Genomic DNA, 23266 nt, shown 5'->3' with positions numbered 1-23266 from the left:
TTCATTTATATGAACTCAAATCATATTATTAATTTCTATAGAAATTAATTAAATTAATTAAAAGAAATTTCTAATTCCTTTTGCTTAGATTTTTACATTAATTCAGGATACTCCAGTTTGTTTGTGTGTGTGCACACTCTCCTTCAACCTTTATATGAAAGTTATAATATTGAATACTTTATGGTACTGTGAATGAATAATAAAGGTAGGGGACATTATGGGACTGCAGATTCCCAGTATGTTTTAGACTGATTGAAAGCAAAAGAAATATAGACACATTTATATAGAAATATTATATACTGGATTATATGTGTCTAACCTAAAAAAAGAAATTCAAGGCACCAAGAAGAACTATGAGCAAGCATAGTTTAACACTTAAATTACTTGGGGCAAGCTTGTGAGCACTTCCATTATGAGTTGATAGGAGGAAAATATCACGAATGATATTTTCTAGAAAGAACAAATACAAATAGCATTTTTCAGCAGGCAGTGAGACAATGGAAGTTGAAAGACAATAGTAGAATAAAATAGGCAGAGAAAATAATTTGTATTTATTTGTTATTTTTCTTGTTTATATTGCCAATAATAATAATATCTCTGTTATTACTCTCAAAATGATGAAGAAAAATCTGTTCAGTACAGATTTAAAGTACAACATTAAAGTTAAGTAAATAAAAATAAGTGGATTTCTATAATTTTGTATTGGCATAGTCCATGGCTAATTTCTGTCTGATACATTTTAAATGCTGGTTCTTCGTTTCTGATATCTAAAAATAGAACTGAAAATATTCCAATAAATGTTCTCTTGTCCAAAAGAAGGAAGTGAATTTGCATGTCAAAATTAATGCAAAAATTAATATTTTCTATGTGATTACATTTAAAGCAAATTTAATTCAGAAGGCTCAAATAACAGTTTATAGCTGTGAAGTATCTGTGCATTTATCACTGCACAGAGCTGTTCACTGATCCAAAGCAAAGGTAATCTAGCCATAGTATTTAGAAAGGATAAGCCATTTTTACAACTGTAACCAAGATTTCCCTTAGTATCTGTATAAGAGTAAGTGGGATAGTATAAGAGTAAGGGAATAACAATTGCTCACAACAAGATGGGCTCAGCTACCATCCAGGCCCAATGTATGGGAGAAAAGCCAGGTTTCACAGCTCTACAAACGGCTATCTAAACCTCAGGAAGGGAGATCTCATTCTGAAGGGCAGGCATGGCAATGGAGAAGGCATGTCTCCTGGGTCCCATTAGCTGACACTCCCTCAAAGAGGAGACCTGGAGCATGCCTACCTTGTGCAACCTAGTGGGATGGGCAGAAATAACCAGAGGTAGGCAGTCTTGCAAATTACCTGGCCCTGTGCCATGAAGGGCTTTATAGGTGATTATCAGCACCTTGTATCACACTTAGAAGCCTATCTGGATTCAGGACAGTTCACAGAGTAGTGATGTGCTACATGGAAGTACTGAGCTATTCCTGTTATTACATGCATTTTGCATTCTGTACCATTGTAGCTTCCAAATGGTTTTCAAGGAGTGTATTGCAGAAATCCAACTGTGAGGTGATGAAGGCATGAGTGACCATGAGCAGAACCTCCTGATTCAGAAATGGGTGCAATTGGTGCAGAGGATAGAGTTGTGCAAAGCTGTGATCGTTCTAGTCACAGCTGCCATCTTGAATAGGAGTAGTGAGTCCAAGAAGACTCCCAAGTTGTTCACAGGCTCTGAATCGAAGAGTGCAACTCAACCTAGAACCAAGGATGGAAATTCTCCAGATCCTGGGAGGCCGAAAATGCATAGCTATTTTGTCTTGTTAGGGTTAAGTCAAAGTCTGTTCCTCCCCATCCAGTCCCCTATAGCCTCCAGGCATGGGAAAAGCACTGAGATAGCATAACTTGGTTGGCCAGGGACAGAGATGTACAACTGAGTATCATCAGCATACTAATAGTACTTAACTGGTGGCTGACCTCAAGCAGTAGCTTTATGTAGATGTTAAAATGAGGAGGGGAGAGGAGCCCTGAGACACACTACAAAGCAGCTCTTAGTGCTAACCTCTTTCCCATCAACATCAACTGGAATTGTCCCTGGAAAAAAGGGAGAATCACTAGAACACTGTGCTTCCAATCCCCTAAGCCGGTCCAAAAGAATACAAAGATTGATGGTATGAAAGACTGCTGAGAAACCAAGGAGAGCCAGGAGGAATGCACTTCCCCCTACTTAAGTCTGCCACAGGTCATTACAAAGTGCAACCAGTGCTATCTCAGTGCTATATCCTGGTCTGAAGCAAAACCTAAAGAGATCCAGATAATCCATTTCCTCCAAGGCCCTTTGAAGAAGTAGTCTGGCCACCTTAAAAAGAGACGGTTGCAGACTAGATGAAAATTGACCAGCTCTATTAGAGTGATGGTTTCTTGAGAAGGGAGCAGACCCTACCTCCTTCAGAGCCAGCAGAATCATCCCCTCCCTCAAGGATGCATTCACCACATGTATCTGATCACATGTCAGTTCCTGGGAGACCTTGACCAAGCAGGAAGGACATGGATTTAAAATGCAGATGGCTGGGCTTACAGTTCCAAGGACCATGTCCACTTCCTCTGGAATTAAGTTACAGAAGCTGGACACCAGGACCACCTAAGCTCTAATGACCTATCAAAGGACTAAAGTTAGGGGGCTGGACCATAGGATTACCACTAAACACTGAGGCTTTGCTCCTGAGGAATAGTCCACCTCCTTGTTCTTGCCATGCACATCTTACCACTTGGATTTTATTGCCTGCCTTTAACCCCCATCCACAACATAAATTCTCTCTGTAACTCACCCCCCACCCCTATCATTTCTTCCCCATGTTAATTGGCCCCATCAAGCCCTCTCCTTGGCTAATGATCCAGGTATCAGGGACACTTCTGTCTTGCATTCAGTGTCCCAATCCCAGATCAATAGCCACCAACTACTCACAGTCACATAGCTGCATAATGCCCTGATTATACCTCCTCTCACCATATCAGTCAGGGTAAGAAATCACAGTCAGCAATAAGTAAGCTAGGAAATGACACGCCCCCTTCTATTTTCCACCCAGCTGCACCCATCATCATCATTATCATCTACCAATCAGTGGTACAGAGTACAAAGTTACTAGGCAGTGTAACTAATGAATGTACCGCACAATGAGGACTATATGACTAAAATTTATCACCTGGCCTCTAATGTGGAGACTACCTTGCAAGTCAATATAACATTGCCTACATACCACCAACTAGGAAATAAATACTGTGTATTGAAATAACCTTGAAACAAATTAATTTATCCTTTTTTCATCAGTGGACAAACTTTAGAAATAGGGTCATGTATTTAGTAACGTTAAACTGTTCTGTGTTATGAATTTTGTTTAGTAATTCATTTCCAAAGTTTTTAACTTCTGGTAATACTTCATTTTTTTTTTTATCTTACAGAGGCAAAACATGGTGGAAACAAGGGTGGCAAGAAAGAAGGAGCTTCTGGAAGTTCTTATTTTACATGGTTCATGGTAATTGCACTTTTGGGAGTGTGGACATCAGTTGCAGTAGTTTGGTTTGAACTTGTTGATTACGAGGAAGTACTAGGTAAGAATTCAGTCACAGTAATAATAATAATAAAATCTTAAGATTCAATTTCCTAGGTACTTTGCTTTTTATCTATCAATCACATCACATTTTTATGGCTCCCCATGTTATATAAAATAATCCTAGGTAGCTATCAAGTATACACATAACAAACATTAATTCTTACGTACCAAGATGGATGCGCTACCCAATTCCTGAGTCCTCCAGAGGTCATAAGATTCCATCCCAAGAACACATCCTGGCCTAATACTGAGGGAGGCAAGGAGGATAGGGGCCCTCTGTTCCTCAGCAGGGAAGCTTTTCCACGGGGTAGGTGCCACTATGGAAGAGGCTTGCTTTCTGAATCCCACTAAACATTTAATAGAGGGGACCTGCAGCACACTCACCCTATCCAATCTGGTGGAATGGGTAGATGTCCTCAGGGAGAGTCAGTCAATCAAATAACCTGACCCTGTATTATGCAGGGCTTTAAAAATAATAACCAGCTATTAGAATTGCACTGGAAAAGAAACTGGAACCCAGTGCAGCTTATGCAATAGTGGCGTAACATTGGCAGACTATGGGTGGCCCAGAACTGCTGCTGCATTTTGGACCAGTTGAAGTTTCTGGGTGGTCTTCAAGGGCAGTAGTCCAAACAGGAAGTGACTAAAGCACAAGTGACCATGAGCTGAGACTTCTGATCTAGAAGTGATTGCAATATGCACACAAGATGAATTTGTGCAAAGCCCCTCCAGCCATGGCTGCCACCTGCTCTTCAAGCAGGAACCATGAATCCAAGAGGACCCCTAAATTGTGCACCAGCTCTGTCTAGGGGAGTGCTGGCCCATCAAGAGTTAAAGATGGCATCTCTCCAGATCCAGGGGACCCAGAAACACAGAGCCACTTTTCTTGCTAGGGTTGTGTCATAGCCAGTTCCTCCCCATCCAAGCCTGACAGCCTCCAGGCATTGGGTAAGCACCTGAATGGCATCACTTGTCTGTCAGAAATGTACAACTAAGTAACATCAATATACTGATGATACCTCACCCCATGCCGCCAAATAACCTCACCACGAACCTCATGTAGATGTTGAATGGGAGGGGTGAGAGAACTGAGCCCCACAGAATAGGGGCCTAGAGCTTGATCTCTTTCCCCCTACCAACACTGATTGGAAATGGTTATGGAGTAAGGAGGATAACCACTGCAAAATAGTGCCCCTCACTTCCAGCTCCTTAAGCCAGTCCAGAAGAATACCATGGTCAATGATACCAAAAGCCTGCGTGGATGGATGCCCTACCCATTTCCTGAGTCCTTCAGAGGTAATCTGCAAGCATGACCAATAATAGTATAACTGGGCCTCAACCCTTACTGAAAAGGATCCAGATAAACTGCTTCTTCCAGGACACTTGAAGCTGAGTGCCTTTCACTCTCTCAACAACCTTCCCTAAAAATGGAAGGTTGGAGACTGGATGGCAGTTGTCCAACACTTTAGGGTCCAAGAATAACCTCTTGAGGAGAGGGCAAATCACTGCCTCCTTCAGGCAGGTGGAACCATTTTCTTTCTCAAAGAGGCATTAACCACTGTTTGGACCCAACCACATGCCACCTCCTAAGAGGCCTTGGACAGCCAGGAGAGGCATGGGTCCAGACACAGGTGGCGGAGCTGACAGCAGTAAGGACTGTGTCCACTTCCTCAGGATCAGCTGACTGAAACTGCTCAGATAACCAAGCAAAGATAGACCTCAGTCACTTCTGTAGGACCCGTACTGCTGGATTCCAACTTAGTGCAAATCTAAATAACTTTATTCAACAAATGCCTAGAATAGTCTTCACAGTGGCCATGCAGGGGTTCCGCTGGTCCTCCTATTAATATCAAAATCTGGTTCAAGACTTTAGCAATAATACATTCTTACTCATTTTTTGTTACCATTTGTAGTAAAAACAATCAAAGCAAGAGAGCCAGTTTGGAGGAGGGGTTAAGGTGCTGAACTAGGAACAAGGGAAACTGAGTTCTAGTCCTGCTTTAGGCGTCAAAGTCAGCTGGGTGACTTTGGGCCAGTCACTCTTTCAGCTCTAGGAAGCAGGCAACAGCAAATAGCTTCTAAAAATGGTACCAAGAAAACTGTATCAACCTGTCCATGTAGTCACCAGGAGTCAAAACTGACTTGAAGGCACAAAATAAATAAATTAAATATTAAAACACAAACAATTAGATTAAGAAAGTAGAGATCAAGGAATATATTAGATATATTGTATATATAACTACTAATATGATAAGTCTGAGGGGACAGAGAAGGAAATGAAATTGCAGGTTGAAAAGGTGGAAAATTGTGTGGATTGTGATAATGTGAGTAATGGTGTCTGTATTTTTGCTATGCATGCAGCCAAGGCAAAGGACTTCCGTTATAACTTGTCAGAAGTACTCCAAGGTAGGATTATAGAGAATTGCTATACTTCATGAGGTTGATTTGTAAAATTTTATTTAAAATATGGCTATTTTTTTCTTTCTTCCTAGACAAGATACTTTTATATCCAAGTAACTTTTGAAGCTCTGGTGAAATTAGCTTTAGTAAGAAAATCTGCTATTCTGCGTTATTTTGAAACAATATGGGTGTGCAAAATATTTAAAAGAGGTATTTTGTAGAATGTGTTTGCCATCCTTGAAGTAATATAACTTTCACAGCACTGTGAAGGCTTTCCCTGGCTCTTTTTTGCATCTGGTCACGCACAACAGCCACTTGGCTTCACTGATGGTCCCCATAAGGTACAACTGTTGAAACAGCTGTGCAAGCATTACAGTGATGGTTTTAATGCGTTTAAGAGGGATTCTTTGCCCATACTAACATGTTTTGTAAAGCACCTCTTTCAAATGATTTGCACTACCCTAAAAATAGTGTGCACAGCGACTAGCCAGGTTGTCAACCCTGCTAAGCTATAATGTACATTTCATTTTAGCTTTCTTTGTTATGTAAACCCAGTCAGTTGTGATTTACTCAATAATCCATGTTTCCAAAGGATGATTTAGAGAAATCTATGAAATCCAGCAACGAACTCCCACAATTTTGGCATATTGTTGTTTGGAAACTCAGTTATGACATTAGTTCTAAACTGTAAAGCATATTATATTTTAGGGGTGTTTTCCTGCTTTTCTGTTCTGTTCCTTTTTTTGAGGTGCTTTGGCCTCTGAAGGCCAGAAAATAATTGGAACCTGTCAAATCATTGCTAGACCATTTGAAATGGTTATATTGTTCTTTAATTATCCTGTTGGGCAACTTTTTAACAAATTTGTTAAACCTGAGCAGAAAAATATTTTCCAAACTTTTTCCTTTTCAGTCGACAATAGTCCCTAGTTTTTGCCAACTCGGCATGTGTTCCTCTGAAAAAATGTGTCTTAAATCTCTTTTGATTAAGTAGGCTATGACTCTGCAGGTATTCCAGATGCAGCATTACACAAATTTCCTTTGGAGCAAGTACATCTCTATGTTGCTTATATCTACCTTATTCCTGAATGCAAAATTTCTGAAATCAGAATCTGCATTTGATTTTCTATCTATGTCACCTATTCAGACATTAGATATGTAAATATATTAGTACGCAATCATACGTAGCGACTAACAATATTTTATTTGTTTAGAAGTTATATTCCTTTGAAGTCAAAGGTTTCCATTAATGTGAAAAGAACAGAATTGTAGCCATTGTATAATTTGCCTTGCATAAACATTTCCAATACAAAATTGTTTCTTTGATGTTATTAGATACTTAGGTGATATTTTAGCATTATGAAAGAATTTCAAATTCAAATTGTAATATACTTTATTTTAAGAAGAAACAACGTGTGTATTCAAAATGGTTTGTCTTTGCATTTAAGATTCTGGTAGAAAATATTCAACTGCTATTTCTCTTTTTCTTCTTTGCTAATTTCATGCCATTCAGAAATTCTGAAACAGATTAATTTCTGCCCCTTTAGGAAAACTTGGGATCTATGATGCTGATGGTGATGGTGATTTTGATATGGAAGATGCCAAGGTTTTGCTAGGCAAGTAGATATTTTTAAAATGCCATTTTAAAATATAACATTCAAATATATAACATTCAAATAGAACGTGTAATGCATTGTAAAGTTACCCGGTATCTTGAATATATTGATGAAATTCTGTGGCAGCCACAATGTGTTGCTATAGAAGATCCTAAACCTTTTTGGTCTTTTGGTCCTAAACTCCTGTCTTCATCTAAAATACTAAGATATGTTAAATATGTTAAATATTTTTGGGTGTGTGTGTGTGCCTATTTTATATGTATTTGTGGGTTTTTTTTTAATATACACTGACAAAAAGATTATAGTGTTTGGCCCTAGGCCGATTCCCCCTCCCAATCCCTTAATTCATTAAACTGCCTTCAAGTTCTCAAGATTGTTGGTAGACGAAAGGAATAAAAAAAGGAAGCTGTCAATTCTTCAGCCCAACCACTTATTGTCATGTAACCATTCCTGACATGTAAGAGTAACTGTCACAATGAAGTATGTTCAAGATAAAGGACCCCTCAAGGTTTGAAATTGATACTAGTATTGATCAAGAATTAGGTCATGTTTAAGGTAGATCTGTTGAAATGAATTGGACTTAGACTGATTTACCTGTCCCATTGATTACAGTAAGTCTTCTCAGATCATAACCATACCTGGATCTAGTCTTTTACCCTGCCTTTCTGAAAATGTAGGTCTAATAACCTTATACTTTTAATCACCATTTTGAAGTACTAAAATATTAAGAACTAGAGAGGAAAAGGCAAAGTACTTGCACTGAATATATATTTTGGTCTATTTTGTCCTCCTGAAGAAAATCTATGTGGTTGTTAAGAGTCAGCACCAACTTGACAGCACATAATCCTCATCAGTTTATTTCTGTCATTTAAAGTGGCATGTTCACTGTTCCTCATAATGTGCAACCTATGCTGAAAAAGGGGCATCAAAATTATTTGCTGTCATGCGTTAATGCCTTTTGTTTTCTACTAACACAGCAAAGAAAAGAAAGATAGAAACTAATTTGGTCAGGTGTGTTAATTATATAAACAATTTAATGGAGATGTTTCCAAATGTTTCACTTTTGGAATGTATCATGCTCAAAATGCCGTGTTCAAAATAACTGTTCTGACCTTATCAATGGTGTTTTGATGCTGTTACGATCATTCTAAAAGTGTTCTGAGCTCAAAATATTTCTGGAGTGGTTGGAATGATATTGAAACACTTCCAGTAAAGTTGAAACAACCTTTTGGGTTCAGAATGTTTTGCACATCCCATTGAAGAGGTATAAGCTCTAAAATCAATACATTTTCCTGAAAGCAATCTCAATCCCCATATATAAGGGTAGTTTCCTAACTTTGGTGGTGGCGGGTAGCTGTTGCTGCTACCATAGCATGGATATCAGTAATTGCTCTTCAAATATGACTTGAGTAAAATAGGGTGCTGGAGCAGAAACATTTTAGCTGTGTCCAACAAGATTAAGCAGCCAGCACTTGAGACTCACAAAGTATCTATGGCATTACTAAATTATGTTCACTTAACCCATTGGTATGCTTTTGCAGAGTCAGCCATACCATTGTATGATATCACTCATTGATGTCCAGCACTTGAAAATGATGTACAGGATTATTTACTATATGCTAGATGAAGTTACTCCCCTATATTGTGAAATTCAAAGCACTCTGAGTTTGAGTTTCTTCATTTATGAATATATAATGAGAAATTTTGAAAAGCTGACCCCATAGTTTTAAAATACATATTACTGTACAGTTCTGTATTATTCTCTCAAAACTTAGAAATCAGCTAAGAATGGAAAAAGCCAGGAAAAAAATATTTCTGTTTAAGTTGATGACTAAAAATATCAGGATAAATTCAAGTTTTTGAAGTTTTGTTGGCACTATTGTTTAATATCGTGCAGACATGTCTGCTAGTGTTTAAAAAAAAATGAAAACCTTGAAAAAGGTTCAAATTAATTTCAAGATTATGTTTAATAAATTAAAAACATAGTGTTGAGAGAAGAATTTAGTTTTGAGTATTCTTAATGTACTCACATTAAGCTATAGTTACCCTTCACGGGAGGATCTGGGACCTAGGTCTCCAAACTGATAGAACCAGAGTTTCCGTCCTCCATTACAGCTCAACAATCAGCTTCCCCTACTCCATTCCCAGGTATTTTTATAATGTTTCTCACACCTGACCTTTAACCTTTGCCTGAATCAGTGAATTATCTATAAGGGCAACAAGTGGTATCTCGTATGAAAATTGCACTTGTATATGTTCCAATATAGAAGCTGAATCTGTTTCACATGGTACTGGTAGAGTGCCCTCTGTGTCAGAAATGGAGGACAGAACTCATAGCACTATTTGCTAGAAATCTTAATCGTTCCTCAGAGCAAGAGGTTATAGTTTTTCTCCTAGCCAATTAAATTTCAGCTATTACCAACAAGGTTTAATTTTTAACAATAGCTATGGGTTGCAGAAATCATGTAGTGCCTCCCTTATACTATTAATTGCTTCAGGCTTTTCTTTATAAGTTCTATTTTATTGTTATTTTATATTGCTCCTTTATATCTGATGTGCTTTTATGTCTCTTCTAAATATTGGTCATGGTCTGTAAATAAATACATTTCACCTGCATCTTGACAGAGATAAGGATAATTCTGTCCCTTTTTCTTATACAGTAAAAGTAATATATAAGCATTACATGAATTACTACTTTCTAATTGCTGTAAATTGTTTATTGAGTCATAAAAACCATATTTTAATTAACAGAAGGATTAGCGGACCAACTTTGGGACACCCTATGTGAAATGGATTATCTGGACCCTTTTCAATTTGGGTTAGACCCAGTTATGGAATTGAGACAGCATTGTTGCTCTCCTTGATGACCTGTGTGGAGACTTGGATGAACGTAGCATATTTCTCCTTGTTTTTTTGAACCTCTCAGTGTCTTTCAATACTGTCAACCATGGTATCTTGCTGGACCACCTATGAGGGTTGGGAATTGGAGACACTGTTTTGTAATGGTTCTATTCCTTCCTTAGTGAATGGTTTTAATCAGTATGGAGGGGAAAGAGATGTTGGCCCAACCCTTTTTAACTAATATATGAAGCTATTGGATGATGTCATTCATTGGTTCGGGGCACAGTATCAATATGCTGACAATACTCAACTTTATATCACTATGAACAAAATAGATTTATGATTCGGGGTCCTAATAGACTCATGGCTCCTGTTAGAACAGCAGGTAGAGGCTGTAGATAAAGAGAACCTTGCTGTAGTTGATGTACTAATTGCAACCCTATCTGGTGCAGGATGACCTGGCTATAGTAATGCATGCCCTTATTACTATGAACTTTACCTAGGCTTGCCCTTATAGTTTATTACATTAAAACAATATGGGCTTATGCATGTAATTACTAGGAGTTCACCTGAACTTGGAGGAGGTTCTGTTACTTACTTCTAATCAACAGTTTGAAAGCCTTGCTTCATTTCAGTCTATTCTGGTTGAAGGAATGCAGAATACATCATGGATTCTTCTGTTTCAACTAAATTGACTTCTAAACTAATTATATTTTTCTTGGGCCATATTAGCATACTGTTTAAAATTGAACTTTAATTCAAGTATTTTCCAAGTGACTTGAGTGGACTTTAAGTGATCAGATTTAATACATTTTTCAAATGTATCGTAACTATTGTTCACTTAATAAAAATAGCACAAAACTCAGAAAGTTAAGGAATATACCCTGGATCTCTCCCATTCATGATTTGTTCAATTATCAATTCAACATAAAAACGTCTCTTTTTTTTCAGTTATAAGATCGGTAACTGAATAATGGTGAAATATCTTAGAAATAATTTTTCTGTTGTTTTAACATTATGCTTTACAGAATTCTCTCTATATATTAAATATAGATAAATAAGTATGTTTCAATAATGCACCAGAGTATTTTGAAGTTGGGACACAGTAAACTGGGAGTTTTGATGACAGAGTAATCTTTCCCTGCATGCATGCATATACTCATAAATACTTGTTTAGTTTAATATGACCCTTACAATTCCATATGATGAAAAAGAGAATTATTTCTACAGGTTATATCTCTTAACATTCACAAGTAGCACTTTATATTGATACAGAGTTCTGTATATAAACACATACCTGTACCAACATTTGTCTTCCAACAAAATAAGACATGTTTCAGTTATTCTCTCTTCATCCTGCAGTGTTTCCATAGAAACACCTTCTCCTAGATCAGCTCTGAAAAGCTTTGGAACCCAGCTGAAGATGTGAAATAACTGCAGGTGAAGGAGAAATTGTGATTTCTGAGGCTGCCTAAAATGTTACCCAGTTTTATTTTAGGAATTGCTTTACTGGGGGGAAATCTAGAATGTAAGATCTTTCATATCTGACCTAGCTTGATCTTATCCACCAAAATCTCCCTGGCCTTTAAAAGAAGACTCTTGTATAATATACTTGAACAACTAGCTGTCAGATGTAGCCTAACCTATCCATTAGCTAATTACAGCTAATAACCTTAGCCGTTCATGTCTTAGTAATGTTTTCAGGTTGCTTTTAGATTGGAACTATAAGTAGTTCTTGTGTTTACTGAGTATACTTAACTTGTGACAAAGACAAAATGTACAATTAATCACTTTGCCTTGTAATGATTAAAAGAGATGTGACCATGGATTTAATGTTAAGTAGTATGTAATGTATTATTGTTAAGCAGTAGGCATTATAGTGTGGTTGAAATTCATATAACTGAGTGAGAAATGGACAGCAAATTCAGCACGGGCGAGCATTTTACTCAGAATGAAATTCTGATTTGTTCAGTGGTTCTTACTGTCTTGTAAATAGGTTTAGGATTGCAACAGAACTGCAAAGCAAACTGCTGTAAGAAATTAAAGAGAAGCTGAAAGGGAAAATAAGCATATCAGATCTCTTCTGCATGCTTGGGATTGTTTTAAATCATGATAGTATCTTAGAAATGCTTGGAAAAATCATGGACAATGTAGGACTCTCAGCAGATTTCCAAATAAGTAAAGGCACAAGGCAAGGATGCCTCCTTTCTCCCCTATTATTCATCATTGCTTTAGAAATAGTGGCAGAACATTCTACCACATGTGGTGGACAAGCAAAACCCCACGAAGTATTGGAAAGACATATATACAGTAGCACTATTCAGAGATTTGATTAAAAATCATATTCAAAAGGAAACTAGATATCAGTAAAAATGCCATAATTTATTAAGATACATGCTCATGGATGCAAGGACAAACTTCGTACAACACTGGGAAAAAGACATAGTACCAACGATATTTGATTGGGAACTTAAACTTGGATGTACGCAGCAATGGCAGAACTAACAGTATATACTCATAATAGAAGCTTAAATAAATTTAAGCAAGAATAGCTTCCATATATATGTCACGCAGCAAGGCAAATATAAACATTTTGAGTATGTTTCTAAAGTTTATGTTAATAAATATTGTAAATCAGTTAGAGACCAAAGAAAAATGGGAAGTCAGAAACTAAATACTTATCTGTATCATTTTTCCTTCCTTCCTTCCTTTTTCTTTTCTCCTTTTTTAGTATTTACAAATAATATAGTGGAAATTTTGGCACTAAGCTCAAAGATAGATAGCTAGCTAGCTCACAAAAGCAACTCTGTGTATTTTGTCTGGTATGCTTTATCTTTTATTTATGTTATATTGAGCATTACTTATATAAACAGGAATTTTCTTTGTCTACCTACTAATATTATCTCCTCTGTAACCATATCTTTCTTTTAAACAAATAAAACATGATTTTAAAAAGTGCTAGGAAAAGTACAAAAATGCCATCAAAATCGAGGAAATTATAAGAGGTATGTGTATTTTAGGAAGTATTGTCCAACTAAAACAAAATAAGTTGAAATTAACGGAAGACCAAAAGTAGCTTGCAGAGTTAAGGGAAATAGTATTTAAAAAAACAAACAAACCCTAAGCTGAGAACTAACCAGGAGCAGTTTATTACATAGGAGAAAGTTCAAAAAATTGAGAGAAAAGTGGTGTGGAGTGTGGAGGGTGGGCAAGGGGGACACACAGAATAAATTGACTGATGTCTCTGTATCAGCCTTCACTGGAAAAGGTGTTTGGTAAAAATCTTTTATGAGGAGAATAGATTAAAAAATATAGATGATATCCTATTTTAGAACTATAAGAAATATTAACAAATGATCAGCGCCTGGTTATATACTCAAAACTGACTAAGAATTCAAATATTAAATTGCTGAGCTCCTAGGAAAAAACAAAATATTAAGTTAACAGAATATTGGCAAATAGCCATTGTAACATCCATTTTAAAATGGTAATGGCAAATAGTTAGAATTACAAGCTAGCTATTTAATTTATACTGAATTAATTGGTGTAAATAATGTTTAAGATAGAATAATTGAACATAGCACAAGCACTCATGGAAAATAATATTTAGAGAGGTCATCTGTAGACTGTAACAAATGTTACGTATTTATGAAATAGATATTTTCATAAATAGATCATAAACTTGGTTCTGGAAGTTTATTTTCCTATAGACCAATAATTATGGTAATAGTAGACATTTCTTGCAGTTTGGGGAAATAGTACATCTTTTTTAGGACTTGTGGTCTTTTATTAATTGCTGGACAGTCTTCAATCTACAGTATATGGTGGCTTCAGAAGAGGATTAAAAAATTAAATGCAGTTTTCAGGTTTAGACATATTTCTGAATGCTAGTTGCTGGAGATAAATGATGGAAGAAGGCTTTTGTAGACTTACCCTGCCCAATCTGGAGCCGTTTTGATATTCTACGACTGCAATTCTAAGAAGAGCTAGGCTAGATATTCTCTTCTATTGTAACTAGGCCAGTTGCAGTTTCATCATTTCTTGAGAGCACTAGATTGGGGATGCCTAGTGTAGCCACTGGACTGTGACATCCTCGTTCCAGTGGGTCTTTCCTCACATTAGTATTTAGAGTACTTTGTTTTTTTAACTTTACCTTCCGTTAGTGCTATCATTTTTTGAAATGTCATGGAAGCATGTGTTTGGTGCCTGTGGACAGTTTATTTTCAGCAGAGTAGATGTTTTGTTGCAGTAATAACAAGAGTTCAGTAGCACTTTGAAAACATACTTATTTTCATGAGCAAAGTTATACTTTGTCAGATGCAAAAGATAGTCACCTCAGTAGAGGTAATATATATGTGTACAGTGTGTGTGTGTGTGTATATAAACAAACAGCCAACTAGTGACCCTTTGTGCTGAATAGACATAGCAAGATCAGTAATATGTACATATCTGTTGGAACTTTTTCCATAATTCTTTAAATAGAAACTTGCATTCCTTGACTCTCTTTATTTTAAAATTTATTTTACTAATTTTTTCAAATATCTTTTTTTAAACATTCTATTCTTGTTAAGCTAGTGATCATGATATAGGGTCTCTTAAAGCTTTCTAGGTCAAATTTTTTCTTTCTACCTAATACTGCCTTTTCTCTCTCTTCTTTTCCCTTTATTCTTATATAGGCCTAACCAAAGATGGCAATAATGAAAATATTGATTCACTTGAGGAAGTCCTTAATATTTTAGCAGAGGAAAGTTCTGATTGGTTTTATGGCTTCCTCTCATTTCTCTATGATGTAATGACTCCTTTTGAAATAATAGAAGAAGAAGAGAACGATGCAACAGATGATGTTGATGGTACGTCACAGAATGAAGGGGTTCAGGGGAAAAAGACATGTGTTATTGTGGATTTGCAGAATCAGTGACTTCGGTTCATGGAACAATTCATTGATGAATGGAAATGTCCATGAAACTAACTAAGTGTGAAAAGGTGCTGGAGTAAAACAGGGTAAACCCCTCTTATGGACAGATCAATCATATGTAGACTCACTTGTCTAAACCCTTTTAGAAATATACAGTTAAAAGACAAAGTGAAATAACATTTGTCAGTATTAACACAACAGTATCCTAATTAGTGTGATTGGTTTATGTTTGCCTTTGCACTAAAATGCACAAGCACTATGGTAGTAACCTATATTACTAATCTGTAAATGATTCTTTTTTCTAACAAGTGTTAATTGGCTGTAGATATTTAGGCATGTCTGACAAATTGTGTATATATTGGTACTCTAGATTTTAAGATTCTGCCTACCATAGCATTAAATTCGAGCAGTATTACTGAATTTAGTATCAATGATTGTTTCTTAATTTTCTAGTTTCTTTGATTTTACAGAATACATAATTGAGAATAGTTGTTAAAATTTGTTATCTGACTAATAAACCATTTATTATTTTAAAACCAAGCATGCAATTTCTATTATAGTTTTTAAAACAGGCTTCAGTCATTTTCTTCATATATTACTATTCTTTCAAAGGCAGTTTTGTTTGTAAAAAATTAGTGGATATTTTATGAAAATAAGAACCTGTAAATAAATAAATATACACCCATACCCACCCATGTATATATGTGTTTTTTGTAATGCTGAACAAATTAAAGATAGTCGGTGCAAACTGGCTTTCAAAGTGGTGGTTGACTTGGGTTTGAGTTTATTCCTCGCCTTAACCCTGGTCTCATAGTGAGGTAATTGATTATTCAGACTCTTGAAATTCAACTATTTCTCAATGTCTATGTTTCTGTGCACTGGATTTCCTTTCTGGAAAATGTGAACATTGGGAAGGAGAGAATCAAATCTGGTGCCTACACTACATGCACACCATTGAATAAATGCTGAACTTTGCTGATCAAGGATTAGTCTTGGGAACACTAACAGCTTTAATTATTTGTGCTGATATTGCTATATGCTTTTAAATAATATCTACAGCTTACAGGAAAGATCTGTGAATCTTAATGAGCTTGCCTTATGTGGTAATACTGAGCATGTAATTCTGATCAGCTGCTTTTAGCTTCTGCTTGTTTTGCTGTGATGTTAATATGTAAATGATTTGCATAAAACTTTTTTCATTTTATCTGTTCAAATCAAAATTTATCTGCTGAACCCTGGATTTCTGTGACCACCTTCAACTGTATCTGATGTAAATAATGAGTTTCCCATCATACTGTAATTTTTTTGACTTATAGGAATAACCACTGAATATATGCAGTTGTAGTAATTTGTTGTTTGATATGGTATACTTTGTATCATTAGCTACAGTGGAAGTCATTAACTATAGATCTTGGAAGTCATAATATAACAAATAGTGAATGATGATGAATGAGTTGTAACAAAATGATATTTATAATCTAGAATTGACTTTGCTAACTCTTTCCATACACACAAAATTTTACATCATTTATACTGCACATTAAAATTGATTTTTAGTTTATCTTAGCTGCATTCAGAGATTCCCTGTCTCATTAGGGGAAAGTTAGAAAAAACTTGCTGGATTCTTGTTCTTCATGTCCTCCTTACGTTCTTCCCTTCACATTTATAGAGCAATTTGAAGTAGGAAGCCTGGATTATTTATGTAAACATGAAATAGAACTCTGTATAAAAAAGAGTTCTAAATTGCATACAAAAATAGAGCAAGATCTCCCCTGAATATGTGAGAAATGACTGGAGGCAACAGATTATGAGAAATTCTTCCCACTTACATGACTGTTATAGGTAAGTCTGAATACCCAAACAGAACTGAATTCCTTTCTGAAAATGGTCATTATTCACACCCTATCAGCAGATGAGTCAGGTTGTCTTGGATCCAGTATTGGTCCTGGATTATTTATTAAACTATCATGCCCTATTGGCCTTTAGAATTGTTTTAGAATTTACTTTAGAATTGCTTTTTGTCATTAGAAATACTGTAAGATATTTTATTTTGGCCTGTGTAGCTTTTACTTTATTTTTTGGGTGGGGTGGGTTGGAATTGAAGAAAAATCTAATTTCAGTTTACATCAATTTCGCTAACCGTAGAAGCATGTTAAAAATAGTTTGCTTCAATTGCCTAATATTTCAGGCTAACAAACTATTTTAAGATGTACAGTATTTTACTGAGGGATGTGATCTGTTATTTCATGGAAATTGATTTATAATTGTTTCTGAATAGCAATTGCAGTTGAAAATAAGATTTTTGCCCTATATTGTAATAGTTATTGAATTCATTTTGAGAATAACATTTTTAAAATATATTTGAAAGCCATTCTGTTTTAAATGTCAAATTTTGTTTGTTTTAAATTTTGGACCTTTAATTCCACATTCTTTTAATGAGAAATGTAAATTATCATGTCTGAAATAACTTGATTTTCATCTTTTCAATATTAAAAGAAATAAGGAAGAAAAAAACAGCTTTTTTGACATAGTGGAATATGTTGTATGGTTAAATTTTATGATTTCAAATTCATTTGCAATAAGTTATTAATGAAACAGATCATCATAGGAGATGTCAGTGATTTGAATTTAATGCTAAATATATACATCTTTTGAAAAGCAGACTTGTTACTTATACCACCAGTTTGTTGCTTATAGAAGAATTACTTGAGCAGATATCCCCAACCTTTTTTGGACCTGTAGGTACATTTGAAAATTTGTGAATGTAATATGTATACTTTAACAAAATTATTTCTTGGAGGCCTTGACCAATCACATGAAACCATGGACCAAAATACAAACTAGTGTGGTTATTCCATGCTCCCAAATAGTCTTCACCATACACCCCTGCCACCTCAGCTTACCTTTCTTATGAGCATACTTCCAAAGACAGAACTGAGACACAGCTATACAATATTTTTAGTTTCCATGTTCTTCCTTTCCTTTCCTTTCCTTTCCTTTCCTTTCCTTTCCTTTCCTTTCCTTTCCTTTCCTTTCCTTTCCTTTCCTTTCCTTTCACGTAATACTGGAAACTGACATGCTATATTTCCATTAATTTTTTAATTTTTTTAAAAATGTGGCGTATGGAGCACAGGCATTGTTTCTGGGTCCCTTGGATCATAAGAGCCCAATTAGGTTTGAGGTAGAATGGTATAGAGAATTTAACTCTAAATTAACTGAGTTTATAATCTATAAAATATAAGAGCCTTATAATATATATACTGATGAATGTATGGATGTAACCTCCAAGCCTCTGTCTATAATAGCATTTTTCCAGGCTGAAGACTTTCTTTGAGTTTTAGATGGCATGATAGAGGCTGTACTCAAAAAAGTAAGTAGGGTCATGACAAAACTTTAATTACATTTAAATTATATAAATATAGTTACTATGCCCACTCCCTGGTTTTTAATATTTTCTTCCTTCTCTCACATTTAAATATGACAATTTGTGGGCAACTTCGATAATAGGTGAAATGTTGTGGGAAAGGAGGAAACTATTCAATTGCTGAATTATTAAATAATACGCATCTCTGGGTTTCCATGCAGCAATACATCCAGATTCATCTTCTGCCTATCCCTAAGGCTAGACAATGTTGCTGTTAGCTTGATGTGTAAGTAATTAGTGGATCATACTTAGAAATGTTCATCAGATGATTCTAAATTTGGATAAAAATTTAATGCTACAGAGTCCTGTTTACAGATAATGACGTGCAATATCCTTACCAGTGAATTGGATGAAGGAGGATATCTTTATTAGACTATAAATGTCAAAGAAATAACAATACGTTTAGAAGATGGAAACAGGCTCCACTAATTTTGATAGGATTGAAAACTGGATCAAAGCTTTACAAGGAATTTCAACATAGTGTCAGGCTTTCTGTCAACTAACAAAACAATGCACTGTGCAAGATATTTCCAGATAAGAAAATAATTTACTTATGTGAAATTCATTACAGCAAAATTATGAAGCCATTGTGAAAGAATTCAAATGACTTGATAATCACTTGTTGTGGCATCATGATATTTACTTTTGACCATGTGAGAACTAATTTTTACACCTAGATAAATTTCTATATTTACTTAGGAAGAAACAGATGCTTATATAAAGCATGGATGATACTGTTTTGACAACAGTGTATACAAAAATGATGTAGACATTTAGTAGACAACACATAGTTAGCATTGTGTTGGCTAGTACAGGTAAAAGGGTTTTGGTTGCATCCATAGAAGTGTAGAACCAGACCTTGCCTGGTGTATTAGGTACAGTTCTTGGCAGAAAAAAATGCCAGCAAGCTAATATATCTCTAGAGGATGAAAATAAATATATTTAGGGTCATATCAGTTCCAGTGAAACAAGAATAAAGAATTGGGTATGATTAGTTGGATAAGCTACAAGTAAAAATGTGTATGATAGCTATCTTCAAACTTTAGAAGAACTGACATGGATCATTGACAAAATGTTCTCCAAAGATAGGACTCAAATCAATGAGTTCAAGTGCCAGGAAAAATTATTTCGGCCATATATCAGGAAGAATAACTGTGTAAGTTCTTCACAGTGGAATAGGTTACTGTGGAATATGAAGGACTCTCTTATTTTTAAGCTGATGCTGGATGGCCATATATCAGGGAGGTTTTCTGCAGTGGCTTTCCTTTATTAGTAGGAAGGTTGACTAAATTATCTTCCAACTCTTTGGTTCTATAATTTGGGGTTTGTTTTTTTAAATTTAAAATGTCTCTTCCCATGAAAAGTAATACTGAAATGGAATACAATTTAAAGTTACAATTGCAATTAAAAACAATAGGTTAAAATCAGAAAAACATAAAATAAGACATTTTATAAAAATAGGATGCAAAATGCAAAGTAATATCTGCAGCATGAACACACTGTGAAAGAATCAGAGAATAAATATAACCTTTGCCTAGCACCAAAAAATAATGATGGCACGAGGAAAGCATTGAAAAGGTACAAGGCTATCACTGAAAAGACTTACTCCTGAATGACTCACTCAGAATGGGAGGGCACCAACATATGAGAAGCAGTACTGTTGCCCTAAATTGTGCAATTATAATATTGCAATATACATTTTCTAAAAATCCAAAATTGAAAAGTTCTAAGTATTTATAATTACTGTGAACATGCAGATAATTAGGAGGCATGCACCGCCACCACCATTAAAGGTATACACTGGAATTACATGTTATCCATTATATATCTGTATGGAGTACACAGTAAGGTACATAAGGAGAGCTTTTACAATAGAAACTTGTCTGTTGGATGTGAAGGGTATGTTGTTGTCTATTGGATGTGAAGGGTGTGTTGTTTTGCAGCACCGGGAGTTTTTATGTAGGCTTTATGCTTTTTATTTTTTGTAAGCCATCCAAGATTATGATATATAAGATGGGTGGTTGTATAAATCTTTTAAATAAATAAAAATAAATAAACTGAAATAATGCAGATTCATGAGTTAGTGTGATATGGCTGTTACTTGTATATGTGCAGCTTGTTTTAACTCTTTTAAAGAACAGAACAATTTTAGTGCTGTACTTATGTCTGTGAGTTATATATGAATCATACAGTACTTGTTCACAACTGGTGACTCACAAATCAGATTTCTGTGTACAATTACCAATTCATATATTCATGTGTCCAGTATACTTTTCTAAAGTAGTTGTCATCGTTTCAGAGTCCAGACTGCATTTATTTAAGGTTTATTTGTTTATAAACATATGTGACCCTAACACTGTCTTTCAATCCAACCCAGTGGCTTGCAACAAATTAAATCTCAACACAGTTAAAACTAGAGATAATTAAAACCAGGAAAGGTGAAATAGATAGTTCAAGTCTAGTAACATGAACAAACTAATGTCTACTGGAATAAAAAGGTCCTAATTGTCCAACTAATTGGCAACATAATCAGGATGTTTCCTTATCCTGCATTATTAGCTATCAAAGTTTTCTTTGTTAAAAGGAGTATTAGGCAAATCCTGTGTATTACGTTTTTTCTAGCATTATTGAATAGTGAAAAATACAATTGTAGAATAAAAATAGCTTCCTTCTCTGGTGAAAGGTTTCTGGTAGAAATTTTATTTTTCAATTAGTATACAAAATGTCCTAAAATAATGCTTTTAACCTATTTCCATTTTTAAAAATTTAGGAGTAAAACCTGGAGGGATTATCAAGAGCAAAGTTAAAGTCAAAGGTACTTTGCTACCAGGCCTTAGCAATATTTGTTACATGTTGATAATTGATGCCTGCAGTGCATGTGTTTTGCCATGTTAATAATTGTGCCTACTAATTCTGGATGCTATCATACAAATTACAAATGTGACCTATTTCACTGAACAGTTTTTCAAAAGGATCGAGCAGTTTATTATATTTATATTCTGCTTTTGCTTCAATAACTCAAGGTAGTTTGCATTGTGCTCTCCAGCATATACCAGAAAATCTTCCCATTCGTAATATATAACATTCTGACCACTATACTGTAATAGAACTCTCTCTCCCGAAAAGAGGGAGTTCAGTTATAATATATAGAAACAAGCTTCTAAGTACATATCTCTACTGGCTAGAGAAAAAATGGACATCTTTATCGAGATCTAGCAGCTGGAGTTGTATCTAAATATAGTCTCAAATGTATACATAAAATTATTATAAATTGTCTTTCTGATTATATAAAGCAAGACTTTGGATTTAGTTGTCCTGGTGCTTGCCAAATATTTAAATGTTTTTCCTCTATCAGACATATGAAATCTTGGCTGCTGATTTTACTCTTGTAAGACATTTGGGCAAGTAGTTTAATCACTTGAATTGATATGTTCTCCGTTTTATTTATAGTAAATGAAAATATTTATGTTTTAAATCCCTTTGAGTAGCAGAATATAATAGTAGCAGAATCTCAAAATAAGGGATTTCCGGATAAGTGGTCAGCCTTTCCTAGCCATGGATAGTACAGTTGAGAACTATTTTATATGTATATTTAGGATGTAATGGTGACTATTTGGAAGAATTTAGCAGATTAACATGAGGATTTTTTATGGAAAAACTTTGTCACAAATATTTTATTTATAATGTCGTTTGACATTAATGCATTTAATTTCAAGCACTCCTAGAGTTCCAAGAGTTGTTGGGAATTCAGGCAGTGTACAAATTTAATAAACAACTGGAAAAAATTAAGGGATGATAATATCTTGGCAGATGTAAGATTCTCAACACTCTGATGATTTAAGACACTATGAATATTGGCCTGGATGGATGCTTAGAGGGAGGAACCATCTTGGAAGGTCTTTGATTCCATTTGTGTCTTTTCTGAACATTGATGATTCAAGGCTATTTTTCCTATTTACCCTAACTCACTTCCAGTTTTGGAGTGCTGCAGAACTTCACAACTATGCAAAATTGATATTTTCAGAAAATAATCATTCATGAACCTGTCAATTGTCCACCCTTACCTCATTGCCATGGTTGCTAATAAATATTGTGTATTTTGAAATACTTTAGGCATGGAAGCCATTATAGACTTGATATGCATTGTAGCACTAACAAATTAATTATATAACAGATTATTTTATATTTTCAGTTTCTCAGATTGCAGTGAGAAAAAAGCTGTCGATATTCATTTATTGTGGAATAACATGTTCAATTTTAACCTGAATAACATAGATGCGCATTCCACTCTCCTGAATAATTTTCTTCAACCTATCTTTTGCAATTTTTTTCCTGTTTTATTATCATAAAATACTGATTTCCAAGAATGTTTTTCTAGGTCAGGATTAAATTCAATTAAATAATGCTGATTGAAGTTAGGTACATTCAAGAAGATATTTTTGATGTTGGACTAACCACATTCTAAGTGTAT

General features: G+C 35.1%; 1 protein-coding gene across 1 annotated transcript in view; it reads left to right on the top strand.

Moving 5' to 3' along the window:
• Positions 1-23266, top strand: part of ASPH (aspartate beta-hydroxylase) — a 113444-nt gene that overhangs the window by 14571 nt on the left and 75607 nt on the right. Inside the window, exons 2-4 of the mRNA XM_063299968.1 lie at positions 3451-3600; positions 7547-7615; positions 21566-21610. Of these exons, the coding sequence (XP_063156038.1) occupies positions 3451-3600; positions 7547-7615; positions 21566-21610 (264 nt within the window). The remainder of the gene's footprint in view (positions 1-3450; positions 3601-7546; positions 7616-21565; positions 21611-23266) is intronic.

The sequence above is a fragment of the Candoia aspera genome, chromosome 3 (genome assembly GCF_035149785.1).
Source record: "Candoia aspera isolate rCanAsp1 chromosome 3, rCanAsp1.hap2, whole genome shotgun sequence".
NCBI lineage: Eukaryota > Metazoa > Chordata > Lepidosauria > Squamata > Boidae > Candoia > Candoia aspera.
The sequence above is the reverse complement of the archived record's forward strand: the minus strand, read 5'-3'. Positions and strand labels throughout refer to the sequence as shown.